The sequence below is a fragment of the Pholcus phalangioides genome, unplaced genomic scaffold (assembly GCF_987345545.1).
Source record: "Pholcus phalangioides strain wild (caught in Gottingen) unplaced genomic scaffold, Ppha-v1.0 ptg000007l_1, whole genome shotgun sequence".
In the NCBI taxonomy this organism is placed as follows: Eukaryota; Metazoa; Arthropoda; class Arachnida; order Araneae; family Pholcidae; genus Pholcus; species Pholcus phalangioides.
The window spans coordinates 61,007,901-61,033,028 of NW_028301600.1; the positions used below are offsets into that span (position 1 = coordinate 61,007,901).

Sequence of the window (25,128 nt, forward strand, 5' to 3'; positions counted from 1 at the left end):
AAAATATTCAATTTATTCACAATATACATCGTTCCTCGTATTTACTTTGTAACCAATCATTATTTTCGATTTTGTTATTCAATTTTTTTAAATAATCAAAATTGTAGGCTCTCTTTCCAATGGATACTTCTTAAGAAGTCGAGAATTTTTCTAATTAAAATTCTTTCTTCATCATGCATGAAAGACATTTCATGCACGATGAAAAGTGAATGAATAAATTAATTTACGTATTTAGGTAAATTAAATTTTTCTATCTTTTTTTTTTGTTGTTTCATTTCAAAAGAAACATTTTCTACGAAAACTAATAACAATATCGGTTAGAAATGACACGATTATTAACGAACAATCAACGTTCAAATTTACTATTCATTTCGTTCATGATGGGATATCAATCAAGGATGTTGTATTGATAAAAGGAAAGTAATGATGCATTTAAAGCCAGGGTGCTCAACCTTTAGGAGAATGCGGGCCACTTTAGCGATATGTAAATGTGTCGCGGGTCATTCAGGTAATCTTTAAATATGCCGCGCGCCACTTAAGTCATGTGGAAATGTGCTGTGGGCCACTTGAGTGATCTAGAACCGTGTCACGAGTAATTTGAGTGATGTGGAACTGTAACACGGGACCCCCTTAGTAATCTGTAAATATGTCATGGGGGTCACTTGTGTGATGTGGAACTTTTGCGCTCTATACATGTACCAAAGGCCACTTTCGTGCTCTATGCATGTAGCAGAGGGCACTAGTGCTCTGTAAATGTGTCGTTTAGTTAATTTTTTACAAAATTAGGTATGAGGTTGCAGGCCAAACAGGATGAGTATATATGATCTAAGTGTGTTTATTGCTGAGAAAGAGAGAATAAAATATTATTCAGGTCTCCTGCTATTGTGACACCTTTTAACCAGATCATGGCCCGCCGCCCTGTCTCAACGAAGAGATATAAGCATGTTTTCGGAGAAGATATGGGACAGTCTCAAAGCTGTACATGTATGTGTTGTGAACCTAATTTTTTTTCTGCGAAATGTTTGTTATAATGATGCTATCTCTCTCTCTCTCTCTCTCTGACATCTATATTTAAAACTATGAGTGAAGTGTAATGATTGAGTAATAATACTGTTGTAGGCATGTTGCTGTCTGAGGCGAGGATTTTAACCGAGAATATTGGTTCGCATTCGCACCCAGAAATTGGGTGCTATTGCGACTTTCTTTCTTTCAAACCGAGCAGAACTCCGGTCTATCGCCATGGAAAATTTACGACCGAGTTGTGCAGGAATTGTGAGGGTGCGTACACAATAGTCTGAGTGCGTATATAGTGTTGTATCCGATATTTCACTGCTGCCATCCTAATGAAGAGATTTTAGAAGATTGTCGAAGAAGACCTGGGCCATGCTGGAAAATGCGCGTGTATGTGTTGAGAACCTAAAGTGATGTTTGTTTCTGTGCAATGCTTGTTATAGTGCTGCCATCTGCAATAAACTTTTCAAACTATGGATGAGGTGTAATGATTGAATTATTGTACCGTTGTAGGCCTGTTGCTCTTAGTGGGGAGACTTTTCAATGGGAGATCGGAGAAACCATGAAAAATAAAATTGTTTGGGTTGAATTTTGCCGTGTTTATTAAAATTTCTTTAGAAACATTTCTTGTTGAGCTTTCTAACAGAAAGCCGAGGTGATTTTTCCATTCTTCTCTGTGGTGTATGTGTTTTTTTTTTTGTTTTTTTTTGTTTTTGCAAACAATCAATTTTCTTCAATCAACAAAAAATAAATAAGTACAATAAAAAATAAATTGGGACCGCACAATTGAATAATTTCACTGTTTTTACCTTTCATTTTCAGAACCTGTGATATCAACTGGAAGTGACACGTTGCCTTTTCCTATTGTTGTTGCCGTCATTGTTGTCGGTGTAGCTGTCATAGCTGGAATCGTAGTTTGTTTGATGTATTGCCGCAATCGCCAGACACGTACAAGCACATCCAGTGGCAGTACGACAGCAGTGCCAATGGTGACCAAGTATGATCATCGCCCAAGATCATCCCGATCATGTGGAAGTGTGACATACGAACCTCCTCGTCACATGCGGGGCCAGAATAGTCAGCATCAGATAACTATGTATGTACCAGAGTGCCATATGAACAGATTACGATAATATAACATATTAAACTGAATATTCAAATTATATCGACATGGCAAAAAAAGGTGCTGTTTCCATGAGTTCTAATGCTGTTTATTATTTGGTTATATGATGAAACAATTGGTTTTTTAAATCTGCTGGGCTGAACATGGCTAATCTAAAATCTACAACAAACTAAAAATAATCTTAAAAATATATTCCTTTAGTATAGAATATGACTGTTTTAAGGGGCCTCATACTTTTAACATAGTGAAAAAGTATGCTCTAGTAGAAATATAATTAAAAATACTTAATCATTGAATTATTTCAATTTTTTACAAATATTTTTGATTATATATACTACCTTATGTCAGTATAAAGTTATATATATATATATACCTCTAATACTTAATTTTTCTGCAAATTTTCAAAAAAAAATGCATTAAAAATAGCTTAGGTGCATGATAAAATAGCATGACATCAATGCAATTGAATAAAAATTGATTCAACATAAAGAGCACACTGTCAGTTCGTTAAATAAAACAAAATAAGTTAATGGCGTTAAATTAAGTTAATGAAATCTCAATCTTTTGCTTCATTTCATGAACTGAACAGTTTCCTTTATTTTGAATCAGTTTTCATTCAATTACATTGACGTAATGCTATTTAATCTTGCGCGCAAGCTGTTTTAAACTCATTATTTTGAAAATTTGTGAAAAAGAAAATAAGTACTAGACATATGTAAAACTTTACACTGACACAGAATAGCATATGCAATCAAATATATGTTTAAAAAATTCGAAATACATCAATGGTTAAGTAGTATTTTTAATGGTACTTTTAATAGAGCATAGTTTCCCCACCATGTTAAAAGGCATGAAACCCCTTAAAAAAAGACTCTTACTGCCTTTATATTCAACAATTCTTAATCGATCATCTCTAATTAATCTCCTATTACAGTATTAATTTAAGGGTCATACAAAATTTAACATACGTAATACACGCAGTATGAATTTAGGAACACTAGAAAAAAAATATAGATCAGTTATAAGAATAAGAACAATTTATTCAAACTCACACATCAGTTGGTAAAGTTCCGATATGTTTCATGACTTAAGCCAGATGTTATGTTTTCTAATTTCTTCTTAAATGAAGGGTTCGCACGAATAACGGTCTACGTTACATTTTTGCGAACTCTGTTTTTTGACTGAATAATGTTTCATGTAGCTTCCGTTGCAGGTTCCATAAATTAGTTTCTGCAGAAATCTACATATTTCGTTGCTATACCATTTTAACCATCTGCAATTGTGATTTCTATAATTGGAACAACGGTTTGTATTGCCATTGCGTTCCCGTTACCTTCCCAGACCGAAAAACGGTCTATGTCTCCCAGACGAAAAAAATTTCCTTTTCTCAGAGATAACTTCAATCGCGTCTCCTTTAAATTTTGAAAAAACGACATAGACCGTTATTCGTCTGAACACTTCAAATATTTTAGTCTTAAGATTAGACTAAAATATCTGAAAATAAATGTTTATATATGCCATTTTGATAGATGTTCATTTATCATTCTTCTCTATCTGTTAGTTAATTATCTGTTTAAATATTAAAATACAGAAAACGACCACGAACTTCAGAATGAACTTCGCGTAACTTTTTAACTTCTTCTATAATGAATTTATACAAATATAAAAACATAAAGGCCACAACATGCAAAATACCCAACGAGGTGGCTGAAAAAAAAAATTCCCATAAAAAACATGGATGTCAAGTATAACTAAAATACAGAAACCCAAATTAAGAGCAATTGTCACGAGAAGATAACTATAACACACATTGAAATGAAACTAATACAAACGATTATGATAAAATAAAATATACTACCCATAAAAAGTTACGGTTGCCGCTTCTTAGTATGAATAGCTTTTCGATTCATCCCATCATAAACATCGCTAGAATTCACGACCACTGGGGGTAAGTTATTCCATTTATTCACAACCATCACTGTTTACAATTTTCATAAAAATAGAGCACAAGTCCAGAAATAAAAATTAAAATAGCTATTTTGCAAAAACAGCAGAATCAAGCCTATCCATCCAAAACCGAACGATGTTAACACAATTGATGTTACCGGTGTGTTTGAAATATCATGTACACATTGAGTTGTCATGTACGATATATGTGTGTTTTATATTAGTGTGCATGGGATGAGAAAGAAGGAGCACAGGGTCATTTTATCAAAGTAAGTCATCGAATCATGACCAGTGAAAAAAATGATTAAAATTACAAAAGCAAAATGAATTGTTATCAAATAAAAATATTATGTGTGAAAAATGTCTGTTATATATCGAATAATTTGAATGATGTCTCGAACACATCATTAAAAGATACACGTATATGTTTGTCTCATCAATCTATAGATATACAGGGTGCATTGCAAACAGGGGAGGTATGGCATTTTGCTGGTAAACATAAGGCCCTAGAGGCATATTTTTCCAATTAGAAAAATTTTCGAATATCTTGTAGTACGCAGTATGCCATTCATATTGCCAGGGGTTGTATAGTTATGAAAATTAACTTTTTGTATAGTCCCCGTGTGCCCTAAAACCCAATCATAAAGTTGTTACCCTGTCCCTCTTGATGCCAATTAAAAAAATTCCACGATTTTAAGTGCAATATCCGCTGAGATATTCGAATTCGAAAAACGGAGGAAAGTTGGGATAAATGAGCTTTAAATACGGGTAAACCATAAAATGGTTTAAAAAACCTGCATTTAATTCTGGAGAATTAAATGCTGGTAAAATGGTTTACCCGTATTTAAAACTCCTTTATCCCAACTTTCCTCCGTTTTTTGAGTCCGAGCCACTTAAGTGCGTAATAAATGTGTCACGAACCGCTCCAGTGCTCTGGAACTGTGCCGCGCGTCGCTCAAATGATTTATAAATATGACGTGGATCGTTTAAGTAATCTGGGAATGTACCGCGGGTAACTTGAGTGATGTAGAACTACACTACGGTTCGCTTAAGTGATGTAAAACTATGCTTGTCACTTAAGGGCTCCCTAAGTGTGCCACAGACCGTTTCAGTGTTCTGGAGCTGTGGCGGCGCGGGTCACTTAAACGTTCTGTAAATGTGCCGTTTAGTTCATTTTCACAAAATTAGGTTTGATGTGGCTGGCCATATCAGATAACCCTGACGGCCACGGGTTGAGCACATATGGTTTAAAGGGTGGGTAAAGCGATATTTTGTGTTCTTATCTTTCAAATAGCATTGAAATTAACAGAAATTTATTCTAATAACATGCGTAAAAAAAAAGAAGGTATTTTCTTCCGATATTTTAATTTTTTTTAATATTATTTTCCTCAAAAAATAATGTTTTTGATCGTCTGGGAGAAGGTTTGTGATAAGCCGCCCCCCCCCCCTCCGTATACGTCTCTGATTCCAATGTGCATTAGGAGGTAGGGGCATTTTCTGATGGGGGAGTGGGGGTCAGATTTTTGCTGAAAAGGAGGGGGGTTAAAAGTGGCCAAAAATCTGCTGACGTATTACTTAAGTGGTGGCCGCTATGCCTCTAGAATCAACAGTTCGCCAGTAATATGCCATACGCCCTGTTTGCTATGCATCCTGTATAATTGTCGTTTTTTTTATTAATAAAATACACTTTTTTATGTTCGAGAGAACTATCATTGTATAATAGTGTGAATAAGTTTGATTTCTTTTCTTGCTTCTGTGTGTATATATTCCTTCTACCTCTATTGGGCAATTTAATATCGTTACCGCCCCTGGGGAAGCGAGTCTTTTCGAAGCTAAAATATTTATATGCATTTTTTTTTTTTTTTTTTTTTGCTTATTCGGAAAGGGCTCTGTTGCTGTCCAAGATTCTTTCAAGCATGCAAAAATACTGAAAACAGTCTTTTTTCTATCTATAATCAGTAATTATAGTTATACTAATGACTGGCTTATTTCTGTTTAGAAATATGCTCAGTTTGCGAACACAACCTGTGGTGTCTCGAGTGACCTATTCAGAATTTCGATAAAATGCATTCTTATCTAAGCTAGCACATGGGAATCCAGAGACGATAGGTCGGAAACATGTTTAAAAAATTAAAAAACAACTAATACTCAATTTGGTTTTTATATAAACTAAATTAAAAGATAATCGAATCGTTTACAGACATGTTACGTAAATGTGATATATTCACACCGACAATTTTGGTATGTTTGATAAATTTTGTTCATGCATCGTGAATTTATCGCATTTACGAATGATTATGCATAATCCATAAGTCGTATTAGTAAATATGAAATATTATAAATGAAATTACTAAAATTTACTAGAAATATGCATGAACTCAAGTCTGGGATAATGAAATTTAATCGGTACTTTTGGTTTTGCTCGCACATGTTGATACATATGAAGAAAGCCGACATAAACAGACAAATTATATATTTTTCATATATTGTTATCTTTTTCCACACTTATTTTCATTCAATCTAAATTTTATGGTAAATGAGTGTCGTGTACGTATCACATACGGACAAAAACGATAAACTAATTACTGTATATTAGCATATGCAAAAATCTTTCGTGTATAAGGAACACGCTGATTTTTCGAGACAGTATCCATAATACTTTTTTGACAGTATCCATAATACTGTTCATGTATAAGAAATTCCCCTTTTTCTGCGACCCAATTGTTTTTTGGCAAAAAAGTGGTTATTTATGCACGTTAAAATACAGTAAATAGCGAGAAGAGAAAAAAAGTGATAAATTTTTTTATATTTATCAAACCTACCAACTTCATCTGGGAGTTACGCATAATCACAATGGTGAATTTTATCAAGCTTATCAAAACGCTTGGTAGTTATGCGTAGTTACCGATTTATCACATTTACCGTAACATATAAATGAACTATATGCATGATCTATAATGAACGATTATTTTCATTTGCTTTTTGCTCAAATTATTCCAAAAGATATAGATAACTATATACATATACAAAGAAAAACACAGTAGCAACCATTAAAGTTTCCAGAAAATAACCACTTTTAATAACAGCAGTGGAACACAAATGCAACCACATCAGGCTTGATCACATCAACACAGCTAATTTTCGCATAAACATTTAACGACAAAATGGATTTACGACATCTGTTTGATACGTTTGATTTAATGATATATCAACCACGATATGCAATTACATTTTTATATATATATTTTTCAACAACGATTCTTATTTTTTTATATTTTTGTCATCATAAAAACAGTCATTTGGCCCAAATTCTCACGTACACTCTCATGCTATGAAACATTATGGGATATACACTGCATAAAAAAAGAAGCGGCCGTCAGTTTCTTAATTTCATTCAAGTTTATGGAATTTGCATTTTCTTCAGGTTTTTATAATGACTTTCAGTTTAGTTTTTTTTTTGGGGGGGGGGGTATTTTTCAACTCCCTTCCGTCCATAAATTTAAATTGTTGCGCTGAAACGCCAGTAACGAGGCAAAATACGCGACATTCATTTTCATACAAATTTTTCGCAAAAAAATTTTAAAAAACTATTTAATCCCTGTTTTGTTGAGTCACGTTAGTAAGAAAAATCCTAAAAATATAAGTTTCTCTTTAAAATCTATCAACCATTATTTATTCTAGTTTACATTTTTCGCAATTGAAACGTGTTTGATGTTTTCTCACCACAGAAAATAACTCGTCTTTTAAACGCATTGGTATTTATAGGTGATCGTATCAAAAGATTCAAGGTTTTTATATTTTATTTTATTCTATACACTTATTGAAAACGTGCGTTTTACTCAGAAAAGACTGAAACTACATCATATGAGTTTTACGAAAAATCGGGCCACATTTTATTCATAATTCGTATTTGTGAAACATATTTTCTCTAAGATACTTATTTTCTATTCATTTGATTTGTAAAATGAAAAAGAAACTTTTTCCATCTCAAGTTGATGATTTCTTGAGCAGTACTTTTCTATTATTCGTGTAATTTTACTTCTAAACGGAGCGCTTCTTTCCATTAACGTCCTTTTCACAGAAGCGATTGTATCCGTAGAAGTATTTTAAAATATTTTTTGGGAACTTTTGCTATTATTGAGGCCCCTGCTATTCTTGATACTGTGCATAAAAAACGCATGGATCACCAGGCTTAGCATTTCAAGAAATTGGTTGCACTAATTGTGAATTGGTGAGAACAGTACTTCAAAAAATAACTTGGCTTTGCAATACGTTATACAGGGTGTCCTGTAAGTCTTAATTTGACTTTTATCTCATCAGCCGTATGTCGTAAAAAAAGTTATGGTTCAAAAAATGTTCAAAATGCGTTTAGGAATCACCTAATATACCAGTTTCGAGAGGGACAATAAGGTGTGTCATAAAATAAAGAATCGAAACTAAATTTTTATACCCCCCCCCGTCTTCTAACTCCCAATTAGAAAGTTATTGCCCTGTCTCCTCTGAGGCCAACAAAACAATTCCATGTTTCTATATGTCATATTCGCTGAGATATTTAAATTAAAAAAAACAGAGAAAAAGACAAGAACATCTTGAATGACGGAAAGAAGAGTTGTATGTTTGTTTATCCTGTTCTTTCCCAACTTTTCTCTCGTGGATTTTGAAATTCAAATCTTTCAGCAAGTATTACACTTAGAAACATAGAACTTTTTTTTTGCCTCAATAGAGATAGGGCATCAACTTTCTAATTGGATGTTACAGGACATAGGACTCGTATGGAAATGGATTTTTTATTTTATGACACACTGTCATTTCACTTTCGAAACTGGTACAGAGTGTTTCTTGAACGCATTTTGAACATTTTTTTTTAAAAATTGGAACTATACCTTTACGACGAACAGAGATAAAGACAGAAATAGGACTTACAGGACACCCTGCATATGTTCAAATGCAACACGTCTTTATATTTTCCTACATAGTTGATGGCCAAATTGAATGAAATAAGAAACTGACAAATTATTTAATTTTTTATCCATTAAAGAAATTTCCACATGACGATGCAAAGCGGGGGATTCGGGTAAAAACACGCCAGTTGTAAAACGCCCATTTGCGTAAAACACGTATTGGGGGTCGGGAATGTCCCTCGACACAACATCAACAAATCACACATCATCTCTGAGTTTGTAGCAACTGTCACAGTTATCGACGTTCTCATACAGTTTTGTCACAGCGACTCCGCCAGAAAGCTCGACTTCAGACAAAGCGGGAGATGTTGCAGGAATTAAAGGTGCTTTGCTGAGGGAAGAATGAGTATCCTTACTCATCGAATCCATCTCGATGGAATTCGAGGGCAGAAGGTGAGCGGCATTAGCTCTATCTTTTCCGAAACAAGGATCTACGCTGGTGTCGTGACGACCGCGGCTTCTTCGGCGACAGAGAACGTAGAAGATCCCGACAACAGCCATCGCCAGTGCAATACCCAGCCCACCTCCTACAGTAGGGAATGACACCTGCAGACTGCTACCATCACCAGGATGCAATGAAACATGATGACTCCAACCAGTTACTGATCTTGGCTCTGAATAAGAAAAAGTGAATAAACTATTTTTGCGAGAATATTTCAAAGCAATCTATATTTTTATAAAACGAGAAACCTCAAAAAAAAAATGTTTAACCTATTTTGGCTTGACGTTGCATTTGCGCAACGGTTTCTTCAATTTGTTTTTCAATTACTTTTCATACAAGTATTTGTATGAAATTAAATTAAAATTTTTAATTTTGGAAATTAAAAAACGTCTAATGAGTGCCATTGTACTTTTTAAAATTTGCTTACAAAGAAATTTAATTTTTATAACTTTTCAAAAAATGATTTTTTCGATCTGGAATTTTTTTTCCCATGAATATGAACAGAAATACTTTTTTTTTAAATAGAAAAAAATAATTTTTCCTAATTTTTTTTTCTCACATTTCACATGGGATTTCCCAAAATCAGAATTACTAAATATTTTAATTAAATTAAGTTAATTTTTATACTAAATAAAAAGTTAATTGATTGGGAATTAACAGAAATTATGAAGAAAAACATGTCCAATTTTTGAGAAATTTCCAAATATGTCATTAAATTAACGATTTATCATAAAAATATTATGCAATTTCGTCTTGAATTCAAGGAGCGGCCAAAATTAAACTAATAATTAATTACACTGCTCAAATTTTTTTTTTGTCATGTTCTTAAGGAAGTTTTAATGGTTTTATACGGTATATTGGGGCTGCTGATTTTAAAAACTGGTGTCGGTTTTGCCGAATTATATCTAGTGTTTGAGATAAAGCATATTTTCAACAATACGATCTGTATGCTGCTTATGTATCACATTGAATTTAATTTTCACTTTATCTCAAAAACTAGAGCCAATCTGACAGAACCAATGCCAGATTCGGGCATTGGTTCATCAGCACCCGAAAACCATCCTAAGATCACTGAAATATCTCAGAGAACAAAATCAGTGTTGAGCAATGTTATCAATTACTATAGCGTTTAGGCAACCGATGAAATAAGATGATGGACAAGAACCTCTTTACAAAATAATATCCAGTACATGATAATTTAAAAAGAAAAATTTAATTGGTTCCTCATCCAAGCTCACGGGCCCACTTGAAAGTTCTGCAAGGACTCTGTGGATCCCTGGTTAAGAATATTAATAATAAGCTAACCCATTTTTAATTGGCGAGCTTTAAATATATACTCACTGGGTAACACTGTGAGGAAAGCACTACGAAAACTGTAACCCATCTTGTTGGCCCCAAGACAAATATATTTTCCACTGTCACTTTCCTTCGCTTCGGGAATCACCAGCTTATTCAGATAAGTGCCATCAGGCCTCTTTGCAACCTGAGATGAACGCAAAACCCTGTAGTTTTCTCCTTGAACTTTTAGAATTTCGTGATTTTCATTTGTTACTGAACTTCCATCATCCACTTTCTTCAGCCACTGAAAATAGCAAAATTAAAAAAAAAAAATATCCCTATTAAGTTCGTACAAATACCGAAATGGAAATCATATGCAACATCATACTTTTACACGTACTACCTGTATATTCGGAGCAGCTTCACTTCGAACGCGACATTGGAATGTTGCCGATGATCCATACTTCACGGTAGTATTCAGTGGATGAAACACTGAAAGGTCGGGTTGAATAGAATCTGCAAGAAAACATTCTTTTATAACTCTTGAAAGGAAAGAAACTGCATTTTTAATAATGAATATCATTTATTCAAGTTGACCACAGAATTAATCCAAAATAGAGAAATGAATGGATCCTTGACCTGTATTGCAGGTACATACTTACAATTACATTAACGGCTTTATTCCGTTTACAACTGCGTCATAAATCTTAAATTTGAGATGAGATTGTCTTCTAATACACTAATTGATATAAGCATTTAAAAAATTTCAAGGAAACCCCCCTCCACTTTAAATTTCGTAAGTATATACGAAGTTATTTGTTTGACTGATGAGAGAATGGTAATTGGTTAATTATATTTATTTTAATATCATAACAGCCTAAAGGTTTATGATTTGAGAAAAAAATCATATGAAAAAAATTTTATTATTCTTCTCTCTCACTCTTTGAATATTTTCCTAATTTGCATTAATTACGTATCTGAGATGGAAATATACAACGTACAAACGGTTGGGAAACAGCTGGCATACTCACGTATAGGCTGTATAATAAGCTCTTTTCTCTCAGCTCCCCATCCCTCGACCTCCCAGAAGAGTGTAAATATGTTAATTATTCGAAACTATTATCTAGAAATGCGGAAAGACTTCCAAACGAAATGAATCGATTATTTTTTAATAAGTGTCTTTAATTGTTTAAGTAATTATATTTCCTCAATCAATTATTTGCAAAAAAATCACCGTTTTTTAATTAGTTCTTTATCTCGATATCTCATTTTCGAAAAACAGTTCTATAAAGGTATTCTTCATTTACGTCATTCGTTAAAACGACCCAGAGATTTAATATACTTAAATTCAATACCTAAATGCATCGGTAGTGTGATAAGGCAACTACAAAAAGTGAATGGTGGTTATGATATCGATTCAAACATTTCCATAGTTTGGTGTTACTTCTATAGCTGAAAAGTTGCAATGTAGATAGTATTTTCTGTACTTTTTTTCTGTGTGTTTTTAAAATTGAAGGAAAAATACAACCCCACCCCCCGACGTCGTATTGAGATTTTAAGATGTGAAATGATTTCTTTTCCTCCTAAAGTATAAAAACTACAATACAATGTTATAAATGCTTATAGCGACCTACAGTACACGTCCAGACAAATGCTATACAAATACATCAACAAAATTCTAGTGAGAAACTACTACATGTAAAATTTAAACAATTTCTTTCGAAAAAAAATATTAAATTTATTTATATCTACCGCATTTTATCATACTGCTTGAATGAAAACATCCATGATTGTGATATGTTTATACAAAGACTAAATATAAGTCAAACCGAATCATGCAAGTACCTCATCAATATCCCCATTCAGAACCTGTAACCATGAATAGCACTTACTGCAAAGTGTTAACGTGTTAGTGCGCGCGCGCACACACACACGCACAGTATGAGTTCGTGTCTCTGGACTTTTGCATGTTTGTCGTTCCGAAAGCGTCATCTATCGTCCGAATCGAGAGTGATGAATTGGCTAACGAATGATTGTGTAATGAGTGTACTGCAGTGGTTCTCAAACTTTTGACACCCACGGCTTCCTTGCCCTAATCAATGTCTGTCTGTGGCTTCCCACAATAGTCTAAAAAAGAATAGCTTCAAAGCACCAAACCGGCGCAATATCAATATCAACAGCTCGACGAGACGTAAATTTTGGGGAAAAACTAGTGTAATGTTTTGTGTTGTGCATCTGCCGGTGATGAGACATGATGGGACAATAGTTTTGCTGTGAGACATATTTAAAGGAGAGAAGCGGCCTCTCATATTAAATGCTCACAGTTACCATAAAAAAGCCCATGATCTACACCACAGTGTTGTGGAACCCAAACTATCACGAGGGGAAGGAATCATGATATTCATACGACTGGGTATCGACTTATAATATAATAATAGCATGTCGGATGAGCCAGCCGTATTTTAGAAGAAAAAAACTTAAACCAAAGAACGAAAACTTAAAACTATGTAACATTATGATAGATGTAGATAGAACTTTCACATAAAAATAAATATCTATCATTTTAAAGTGGTAACAAATGCAATCGAGTGACAATTAAAAAAAATGCAAAGGAAAAACCATCTAGATTCCGACTTCTTTCAGATTAATCTGCCATAGAAAATGATTCTGCCATTGTTTCCGCAAAGGAAGCAGTATATAGTGGCACATCCTTCTCAATTCGCTGGATCGATCTTCGAATAGCAATAACAGTTTTTCAAAGATCTTCAAAGTGCGTATATAATCATCCATCTTCCATGTCTCTTGGGTTATCCGCTTCAAACTCGATGGCATCTTTACTGCCGTCTATTTTATTACTGATACCTACTCTGTTTATTTTTATTTCATTTTTTGAAGATTATAAGCCCATTTCTATTTGTACGGGCTCCTATAGTATTTCCAACTGTGTAGTTATAGAAGCACTACCGAGTTTTATTCGGAATTTTCTTCAGCCTGTCTAAAGTGGCCATATACAGTCGAACTTAGTTAATTTAAAGATCAAGGGGATAGTAAAAATTGTCCAATTCATCCATATAGGCCAAACTATACTTTCATACAAATCAAAAACTTTCAATAATTATAAAAATGTATTGAATGCTATATATATCATTTACGATACCTGTAGGAAACGTAAACGATCAGGAAAAATATGTCATTTGTAATTTTAATTTTCTTTTTTTCTGGATTGAGAAAATTCTAGAGAAGGAAAAATGCGATTTTCGAGCTTCAACAGCGTAGTTTCTAACATGTCCGTAACTTCTGTAAGTGTGGAAGTAGGGACCTCTGTCGCTTTCTTATTTTTGTTTTCGTCCTCTGCATGAGAAGATTTCATATACAGTCAAACCTCGTTAGTGCGTCATCCGGTAAACACGTCACTCTGCTTACCGGATCACTTTTTGGAAGTACCAATTATCCTCAACCAGGAATTGACACAGCTATGGCTCACTCCGCTTAACGAGTCACTCCGCTTATCAAGTCATATTTTTGCTCTCCGAAGAGTGACTCATTAACGAGGTTTGACTGTATATGTAACTTCATTCTGTATTTCTTCCTCAATATCCGCATCCGTAAGGCACCCACATTTTTTCCCCCTAGAGTTTAACAACCATATGAGCCTTGGTTGGACGTAGCGAAAAAAATGTTACTAATCTACATGGATATTCTAAAATACGCGAACAATAACGTTAGAGAGACACGAATCTCCACACATTTTACCAGACAAGCGACTAAGATTTCAACATTCCTGCTTTTAAAAATTCCTTCTGTGTAGAGATTGCGACTCACGCATACAAACTTTCGTATTTCCTGAGTACTAACATTTGCATCTGGTCTTGGCAGATTTTAATGAAGTCATCCAAGAACCGGAAAAACTCCAGCTGCCCGCTATAAGATAAAAGCTAGTGTGTAGATCTGGCGAAGAAAACATTGCCTCTTACTTATTAGTTAGAACCACGACAAAAAAGTTTAGATTTTGTTGATCGTAATTTTTTCAATGTTAGCTTTATGTTATATTCTAAAAAAGATCAGGAAACCACGGAATAAAGAAAGGGATGAGTAAAATTTAGCTAGAAATTCTGAGAAAATAGCCACTTTGCAAATGACATCTCTGAATCAAACTTCGAATTATCCAAAACATGACGAAAAAAGATGGAATTAACAATTTTGGTATTTTTAACGTTAACTTGAATAGAAAACTCAAAGGGAGTTCCTAAAATTTGAATTAACCAAGTTCGAAGCAGCCAAGTTTACTTGTAATAAGTACTGTTACATATGACAGCTCGACATACGGTAGGGGAATGAGAAACAGCAACAATTCTTGACTACCATCTATGTTGCGGTGAATATACAATTTAAATTAAGTTAGTATGTATAGAAAATTCAGAAAAAAAGTGATCGAATACCGTTGTATTATTATTCAGCGTCACTGTTGAAACATAGATTAAAATAAAAGGCTAAAAACGTGAAGTAAATGTAAAGTATAATAAAGAGGTAATTGCTTCACGACGTCTGCTAAAGACAACATTGTACAGTTTATGAATGAAAGATCACAAGTTGGTTTTATAGATGTTGTCATTTTCTGTTTTTAAAGATGTTCTACTACTAGACATCCGTACGTAATAAAAACAAAGTTATAATAAACCATTATGATTATAACCAATTATGAACTTTTTTTCACTTTTAAAAGATAACATATAAATGTTAGTTTAAACAGATGAAAATCGCCCTTTAAATAAAGGTTTTGATTATTTTCTTTTTTTAGTTTTCTTGCAAATTTTATTTCATTTTAAGTTTATATTTTCTAGTAGAAAAAAAAGCCATTTTTTTCAAAAAAGAAAAATAAGTATTGTATGATGATGCACTTCCCAAAAAGACGCGGAGAAACTCCATTCTCTAGCAATCGCTTGCAAAATGACGTCAAATAATGCCGAATTCGCGTTTTCCCACTGAATGATAGATTTTTGAGTACCTATTGTTTCATGAATATCCACGAGGATAATATTTAAATTGTGGTTCAACTGCGTATGATATATAGCAGCAAATAACCAAGCAAAAACCCCATAAATACTAACGTGTACTTCTAATTTTTGAGCTATATCATTTTCACTATGTTTCTTAGTGTAGCCATAATTAGAGGAAAAATAAAACTTGGCTACAGAACTCCTTTAAAATTCCGCACATCCTTTGTACAGTGTAACGAGACGTAATTACATTTCTTATGAAAAATATTGAAGCTTTTTCATCCTTTGCAATTGAGAACAAAGAACGTTTTTTTAAAAAATATATTCAGTCGAGTTAAAATGAGAATTTGTAAATGAATTCGTAACTGCGCTTGTCATTTTTATTTTAAATCTAACACACTTGAATCTCACGCCATCTGCACCATAGAAATTTTGACCGCAAGGGCAACACCGCAACACTAGATACTGTTTTTAATGAAATATGTGAATCAAACCAGAAAAATAATATGATAAAGAAATGAGGAATGAAAGCAGATGACGATAGCGTAAAGAAAAAGTATCCTACAGAACAGAAAAAGTTTCTCTCTTATGAATAAATCCAAAAAGTTGCATTAAAACATTTACGCTCGCAAATATTGAAAATTTAATTTCAACTCTTTTTCGTACAACTTCCAAAAGTAATAAAAACGGTGAAATTTCCATGAATATATATATATCCTTAAAGTTCTAGAAACTCTCAACAAAAGAATCCAAGTGTCTCTTCGAAACTTGGTTTGCAGCTGCTTTCAAGTATTTCTTAAATATAGCAGATTTTTTTTTTTCCAAGACTTACGCAGCCGATAAATTTATTGATTAACAACAACCAGCATATTTAATAAGGCAGGGTGCATAGCCAAGTCCCGGTGCCATAAATTACTGTCGTACCGTTGTTCCTAGTGCCATACTTATAATTAGAAAAAGTATTCAAATGACGCATAGACCTCGAATACGTCATTCACATTGCTTGAAGTTGTATAGTTAATGAAATAAAAAAAAAAAGACGTTTTATACGAACACCCTGTCCTAAAAAACTCAAATAGAAAGTTGTTGCCACTGTCTCTCCTGAGCCCAACCAAAAAGCCCAACGTTTTCAAGCTCAATATTTGCTGAGATTCAAATACGGAGAAAAAAAGAACCACATATGTATAAACTAACGAAAAACGTTTCTTACCCTCACTTATGCTGTTTTTCCCCATATTTTTTCCAATTTTTGAATTCAAATATTTCAGCAAATAATGCTCTTGAAAACGTGGAATTTTTTTGTTGGGCTCACGAGAGAAAGGGCACCAACTTTCGAATTGGGTTTTTGAGGACAGAGTAAAAAAGTTAATTTCTTTATTTCAGTAACTATAAAATCCCTTGCAATGTGAATGATGTATACGTTATTTGTATAATTTTTCTAATTAGAAGTATGCCTGTATGATCAACGGTTTGACAGTAATTTGCGGCATGCAGGCTGTTCCAAATTGTTTGCACAACATATTTCTGTGACCGTTGACTTTACAAACGTACTTTCAGTTACAAAATATTTTCAAATCACGTGCAGTTACTTAAAATTTCAAAATTTGTTTGAGGGGTTGTACACATGAAGAAATAAAGAAATTAACTTTTTATACAATCCCCAAATTAGTTGCCCTGTCTGTTTTGAGGCCAACATAAAAATCCACGATTCTACGTGCAATATTAACTGAGATATTTTTGAATTCGAAAAGCGTAGGAAATTTGGGGAAAAACAGTTCTACATGCAGAAAAACGGTTTTACCTACATTTAACGCTGTTTTTGTTTTCAGAAATTTCGTCCGTTTTTTGAATTCGAATATCTCAGTGAATATTGCAGTTGGAAACGTGGAATAGGTTTCGTTGGCCTCAGGAGATAAGGGGAAACAACTCTGTAATTTGGTTTTTGAGCACACGGGAAGTGTATAAAAAGTTAATTTCTTCATTTCTTCATGTACACGACCCCTCAAACAAATTTTGAGATTGTAAGTAACTGTACGTCGCACTTAAAACTTCTATAATATATATATATAACTAATATAATATAATTATAAAATATATATATATAACTAATATATAATAACCTCCAAGTTTACCTGTAACTTCCAGCCTAAATGACGCATTCACGTAACCAAGTCGATTTATTGCCACACAGCTGTATTCTCCGGTGTCATTTAATGTAAGATTCTTCAGTTTCATTGTCCAGTTGTCCGGATCAGTGAAAACTGTTGACGAATTCCTCTTGTTGATCAATGTGTCATCTTTGTACCATTCCAATCTTGGCAAGGGCGAACCCTCTGCAGGACATGTGAACTCGATTGAGGAACCCGTCTGGCGACGGCTTATAATGGGTGGTAAAGATGTGCTGCTTGGAAAAGAAGGTGGCTTTTCGGCGTCTGAAAAACATTGAAAAAATAATAGAGTCAACTATTCTTTTAAAATTTTCTTCCTCAATAATGATATACAGGGTGCGTGGCAGGGCCGTAACTATGCTGGGGCAACTAGGGCACTGCCCCGGGGCCAGAGCCGAATGGGGGGGGGGGGCCCTCACAAAAAATAAACGCTAATTTTACATGAATTTTTTTCTTCTTTAAGGGACCACCAAGAAAATGTCTACCTCGGGGGCCCGAGAAGGTACGCTACGGCCCGGGTAACAGGGTGTACGGTATTTTACTGACGAACCGTTCATCCTAGACGCATACTTTCAACTAGAAAAAATATCCAAATAACGTGCAGTACTCAGATATATCATTCATGTTGCAAGGGGTTGTATAGTCATTAAAATAGAAAAATGAACTTTTTATACCGTCCCCGTGTGTCCAAAAACCCAACTAGAAAATTGTTGCCCTGTCTCTCCTGGTGCCAGCTAAAAAATTCCATGTTCCTAAGTCAAATATTCACTGTGATATTTGAGTTCGAAAAATGGAGGAAAGTTGGGAAAAACACCGTTAAATACGGGTAAACCGTTTTACCCGCATTTAATGCTGCTTTTTCCCAACTTTCCACTGTCGAAATCGAATATCTCAGCGAATATTGCACGTACAAACGTGAAATGTTTTGTGTTGGAATCAGAAGAGACAGGGCAACAACTTTGTAATTTGGGTTTCTGACCGCAGGGTGTCCGTATAAAAAGTTAACATTCTATTTTGATAACTATACATCTATTTGCAACATGAATGGCATAACTAAGTACTACACGTTATTTGGATAATTTTTCTAATTGAAAGTATGCCTTTAGAATCAACGGTTGGGCAGTAAAATACCATACACCCTGCTACCTATGCACCCTGTATATAAAAAAAGTAAAAATCATTTTGAAATCAAATGAATTTGAAACTAGTTTAAATTTCATGTTATAAAAAGGTTGGTTAAGAAACAATTACTTTCTATAACTGTATTTTCCTTGGCTCAACTTAGCAACGGAATATACACTCAATTTCAATTTATTTAAAAGCTTATTTTAGTAAACATAAGATTTGTGGCACAATCAAATTTTCATACTTATTATTGCCAAAATAAATTTTCGTCTGAACCGCAAAAAACTAGATATCAGATGAATGAATAAATTTTTCAAATCATATCTACAGGTAACTCATTTTAAATTAGTTGTAGAAAAGTTGTTAATACGCCACTTGCGTCTTGTAAGTCCAAATTCGGTCATTATCGCATCAACGGTTCGTCGTGGAGGTATGGTTCTAATTCAAAATACGCTCAAAATGTGTTCAGAAATCATTCTTTACCAGTTTCAAGAGTAAACATACGGTGTGTCATAAAATAAAACAATCAAAATTTTTATACGTTCCCCCCTAGCCTTATAGTTAGAAAGTTATTGCTCTGTATCTGCTGAGACCAACAAAAAATTCTACGTTTGTAAGTGCAATATTTGCCAAGATATTTGAGTTCAAAAATCGGAGAAAGGTTGGAATAGAACAACATCAATGGGGGAAAGAGGAGTTGTCGTTTGATCATTTTGATCATTTTTGTAGCGCCACGGTAATTTTCTGCACATGAGGGCCAATTAGACCAGGGCCTACGATTTCTTGATGATTCCGAACGGCAGGCTTGTTTTTATACTCATCGAGAGGTTGGTGCGCTAACCCCTCGATGTGGGACTCGCTGCGGTAGCAATTTTTAAGAGGCGTTGTCGGTTAGTTTATGCTGTTCTTTTCAACTATTCTCCGAATTTTTAATTTAAATAAATCAGCAAATATTGCATTTTTTTTCGTTGTTCTCAGAAAAGGCAGGGCAGGAAGGCTGGGGGACCATATAAACATTTAGTTTCCTTTATTTTATGGCACACTGTATTTTTGGTGCGGAAACTGGTGTAGAATGATTTCTGAACACATTTTAAGCATTTTTAAATTAGCACCATACCTCTACGAGGAACGGTTGACGAGATAAAGGCCGAATTAGGACTTACAGGACACCATGTTTACATTGCACATGCAACAAACGTTCTTTTCCCGATGTTACATTTTAAAAGTATTTATTCTGCTTAAACTCACCTAAAACAATCAGAGTAACGTTGACTTGCTTTGTTCCAATGTCAGTGGACACATAACAAAAATAAATCCCGCTATCCTCTGCTTCGGCTTTAGCAACTCGCAAGGCGCCATCATCGATTTGTGCAACGTTTGAATCGTCTTTGCCAATCTCCTGTCCATCTTTATACCACTGGTAACGCAGCTCCGACGCCTTGTTCAGCTCGGGGGCATAGCAAGGAAGAATCGCTTCACTCTTATATGCTACTACCATGGTGAATGCATGGGAATCTGCAAAAGTCCCAACGTCAATTTATCTATAAATGACAACCGCTTCGAAATCCAATCCTTTTGAAAGCATAATTATCAATTCATTACATTCTAATAAATTCGACGGAACCGGAACGAGTAATGAATAACGGACACTAATAAGCATAGAATGTAATACCACTATTTAAAACTTACAAGAAGAAAACGTCAAGGTAAAATAGAGGTGGTTATTCAGTATGGAAATAAAAACAGTATATACAAGGTGATTTAATAATTCCCCTTTTGCCGCTTTTTTACTGGCGAATCGTTGATCCGAGAGTCATAATTCCAATTAGAAAAAGTATCCAAATAACGTGTAGAACTCAGATACGTCATTCATATTGCAAGGTGTTGCATACTTATTGAAATGTTACTTTTTATGCGGACATCCTACCCTAAAGAACCCAATTAGTTCATTTTTGACCTCTTCCCCCAATTCATGACAAAATTGTATAATTTTTTATATATATGTTAACTGGATACCTTGGTAACATTATTGAGAAGTTTTAAATTTGAATATTAATTTACCATGTGTTTTTCTTTATAATTAATGTAAATTTCCTATGTAATAACTTAATTTAATTAAAATAACCAGTAATTATGGTTTTGGGAAACCTCACGTATCATGGGATTAAAAACAATTTAGAGAGAAAACTATTTTTTTTTCTGTTTTTTATATAAAATTATTTCTGTTCACGGTCATGGAAGAGATAATTTGCAGATCAAAAATCAGGACAATTTCATTTCGGAAAAGTCATAAAAATTTGAATTTCTTTGTAAAAAACTTTTAAAAAATGCTATGGCACTCTCATTAAACCTTTTAACTTCCAAAAATATTAATTTCATACAAAAATTTGTATGAATGGGTTAGAAAGTTGTTTTCCGGTCTTTTCTGAGGCCAACAAAAAAATCCACGTTTCCAAGTGCGATATTCGATGATATATTTGAATTCAAAAATCGGAGGGAAGTTGAGAAAGAGCAACATAAAGTAACGGATAACGCTTCTTTCTCTCATTCATGCCTTTCTTCTTTCCAATTCTCAACTTTCCCCAATTTTTGGATTTAAATACCTCAACGAATATTGCACTCGGAAACGAATAATTTTTTTTTTGGCCTCAGGAAAAACAGGGCAACAACTTTCTTACTGGATTTCTAGGACATGGTGTCGTCCTTTGCTTTTGTTTCCGAACTGAAACGTGAACTTAATCTTCTCCCTCTAAGTACTCACCGCCTTTTATCTCGATTAGCAATGCTTTTGGAAAGGAAAAAGCATGTCGATTAAAAAAAAAACCAATATATATCTCTTGACCATCTACATAAGATAAATTTTATCTCTGCTTCCACCGACAGCTTGAAATTTAGTTTCTTTCCGCATACCATAGTTAACTGGAACACACTCACCTCCCCTGTTGTTTCACCCGCGCCCTTTATATTTTTCAAAAATTTAAAACATTATTTCTATCACCACCAACCGCATTCTCATGTATAAGACACGGCCAACATTATTGTACAAATAATTAAATAATAAATGAAAAGTTAATATTTTTATTTGAATAACTATATACACACCCTTGCAACCTGAATGACGTATTTGAAGTATACGCGTTATTTAGTTACATTTTCTAATTGGAAATATTCCTCTAGGATCAACGGTCGCAGTAAAAGGCGGCAAAGAGAATAATGGAATCACCCTGTGTGTGTATATATATATGTGTAAACGGATGTCATATGGAATATTTTATATTAAAAAGGGCAGGTAGCTCAGGTGAATTCAGTAAGCTCTCAATGCAAGGTTGAATCAAATACTTTGTCACTCTTGTGATCAAATTTGACTTGACGTCCATCCAAAGAATCTAATTTCCTTGGGTCGTCATGGGAACCGATTCGGAAGTTTTTGAGGGAAAGAAAAAGGTAAGGAAAAAAACCATAACGTTCTCTCTTGCTAGTCTCACTGGGGATATATTTGCCCCAGTGATGTAACTCCCTTTGGGCATAAGCTCCGAGAAATCCTTTAACATCGCAGTCCCTAAAGTCACGATTCTTTCCGAGTCCATCAACTCTCTCTCTCCTGAGTTTCCTCTCTCCTTTCTTTTCTCCTTCCCTCATTCCAAATGACTTTTCTTTCTTTAATGTGTCCCTTCTTTACGTCCCATTCAATATGGCTTCCCTTATTGGTTTTAAAAGTCTTTCACTTACGAATTCAACCTCTGCTGCAGGCAGTGAGAATCGTGCAAGTGAAATTTCCATCACGGGGGGGGGGGGGGTTATATAAGGATTTGAGACGAAAATTAATGATTTTTCTCGAATTTTATTAATGTGTTTGAAAAACGGAAAATTATTCTATTGAGAGAAACAACTGATTTTTCATATTCCACATTATACATGCTCGAGGGCCAAATTTGGCCCTCAGAGTCATCTGATGTGGCCCTTGATCTCAAGCCTAATTTTGTAAAAATTAACTAGAAGGCGCATTCCCAGATCGCTGAGGGACAAGTGGCATATTTACAGGTCATTTGAGTGACCTGCGGTGCAGCTTCACATAACTTGAGTGGCCCGCAGCACATTCGCAGATCGCTTGATCGACCCACGGCACATTTACAGATCGCTTAAGTCACCCGCGACACAGTTCTAGATCATTCAAGTGCTAGGTGGCACATTTACAGATGACTGAAGTGACCCGCGAGACATTTACATATCACTTCAGTAACCCCCTGCACAGTACTAGATCACTCAATCGGCCTGCGGCACATTTACAGAGCACTTAAGCGGCTCGCGTCGCAGGTCCACATCTTTTTTTCTTTCAAACCGAGCACAACTCAGGTGTATCACCATCTATGGGTTATTTACTACCTAGTGAGTTGTGCCGGAAGTATAACTGGGTTAGCGTACCTAACAGCCTGAGTGCGTATGTAGTGTTGTGTTTGACTTTTCAGTGCTGCCATCTATATTTCAGAAGTGAAGTGAGTGATGTGTTATGATTGAATTACAATTTGTACGTCTGTTGCTCTCTGTGGCGAGACTTTTTAAAGGGAAGATTGGCTCGCATTCGCACCTTGAAGTTGGAAACCACAGAAAACCAACTTCAGCCGACCACCACTGTGGTGACGGTGGGGTTCGAACCCGGGACCTCGCGACGCGGGTCCGTCACTATGACCACTCGACCACCACCAAATCACTTAATTTACCCGCGGCACACTTACAGATCACTTAACCGAGTCACGGAACAGTTACAGATCACTCAAGCTCTTCAAAGCACATTTACAGCTCACTTGAATGACCCGCGGCACATTTACAGATCACTTGATTGACCTGCGGCGCTGTTCCAGCTCACTTAAGCGGCCCGCGACACGTTTTCAAACCAATGAAGTGGACCGCATTCTTTTAACGGTTGAGCATCCTTGTTCTACATCATATCATTTGACCTTTTGTTAGCATTTTCTGAAGTAATTTATAATTAATTTCGAAGAATGTGAAAGTTAAACTCATTACGTGAGATTTTTTTCCAATAAAACACACAATTTCACACATGAAATTCATGTGCCCGTTTATCATAGTGTTCCAAAAAATATGAAATATAAATTTTAAAATAAAAAATATGGTTGTTCAGGAATAAATATTTTTGAAACGAAGCATATTACTTTTTAAAACATTGTGGCATTATTATATTAATATCGAATAACCCCCTAGATGAAAATTCCCAAAAAAATAATGAAGCTGGTTTGAAAACGAATTCCAGCTCACCGAACAACAATTTTATAAAAAAACATTGTAAGAGCATTATTTTAGGAATTAATGAGATATTCACCGATAACATAACATGAGTAATATTTCTTAAATGAGAAAAAACTCCATTTTTTCAAGAATTCTTCAGTCTTTTTCATGCCAAAACTAGGGAAAATTCCCTTATAGTAACGTCCCTTCGTCCGTGACATCGTTACTTGTTGAAACATTTAATTTAACTTTGATTTCTGGGACGATAAATAGTTCCTTTCAGGGCTAGTCCGATCAATCGGTTAATCGAGCCGGATATTCGATCAATTTTTAATTTCAGTTAAAAAAATTTAGTTAGGTTAATCGACTCGGTCAATCAGATTAAAATTCGATTCAAATGTTTATTTAAAGTTTTGTAATTTAACTTGATATTTATTTGATTAAGCTGATTAGATGTCTTGTGAATTATGCTCCTATACATAACATTTCAGATAAGTGACCGTAATTACTTAAAAACATAAATATTTTGATCAAATTTGCCAACATGGGCAAACAGAAGTCGATTCCACGAAAACTGGTGATATCGTAATTTCAATTTCAAATTAAATTTGAAGCTGCATACGGGAACAAATTTTTTGTTTTTTTGGTCTCGAGTTTTAGAAGACGAGATCGAAATTTATTGTTTTCAATGTGAACAGTACTTTTCTTATTTGGGAAGCATCATCCACACTCCCCTACGAGTACCATTTTTTAAGGGAAAAAATTAACAATATGAAAATAGAAATTAGTTTCGAAATCAGTGACTAACTAAAAATAACTGATTTGAAAAATA

The 25,128-nt window shown here is 34.4% G+C and overlaps 2 protein-coding genes across 3 annotated transcripts in view; one reads left to right on the forward strand and one right to left on the reverse strand.

The window, feature by feature from the left end:
* LOC149085583 (fibroblast growth factor receptor-like 1) overlaps positions 1-2,182 on the forward strand; it is a 49,024-nt gene extending 46,842 nt beyond the window's left edge. For both annotated transcript variants that reach the window (XM_089233712.1, XM_089233713.1), the window contains exon 8: positions 1,834-2,182. In XM_089233712.1, coding sequence (XP_089089838.1) covers positions 1,834-2,144 — 311 coding nt within the window. In that variant the 3' untranslated portion in view covers positions 2,145-2,182. The remainder of the gene's footprint in view (positions 1-1,833) is intronic.
* A 4,949-nt stretch (positions 2,183-7,131) lies between these two features.
* Positions 7,132-25,128, reverse strand: part of LOC149085584 (fibroblast growth factor receptor-like 1) — a 55,181-nt gene continuing 37,184 nt past the window's right edge. The window contains exons 3-7 of the mRNA XM_089233714.1: positions 20,301-20,567; positions 17,892-18,191; positions 11,166-11,278; positions 10,826-11,066; positions 7,132-9,656 (exon numbers count right to left, since the gene is read on the reverse strand). Of these exons, the coding sequence (XP_089089840.1) occupies positions 9,241-9,656; positions 10,826-11,066; positions 11,166-11,278; positions 17,892-18,191; positions 20,301-20,567 (1,337 nt within the window). The 3' untranslated portion in view covers positions 7,132-9,240. The remainder of the gene's footprint in view (positions 9,657-10,825; positions 11,067-11,165; positions 11,279-17,891; positions 18,192-20,300; positions 20,568-25,128) is intronic.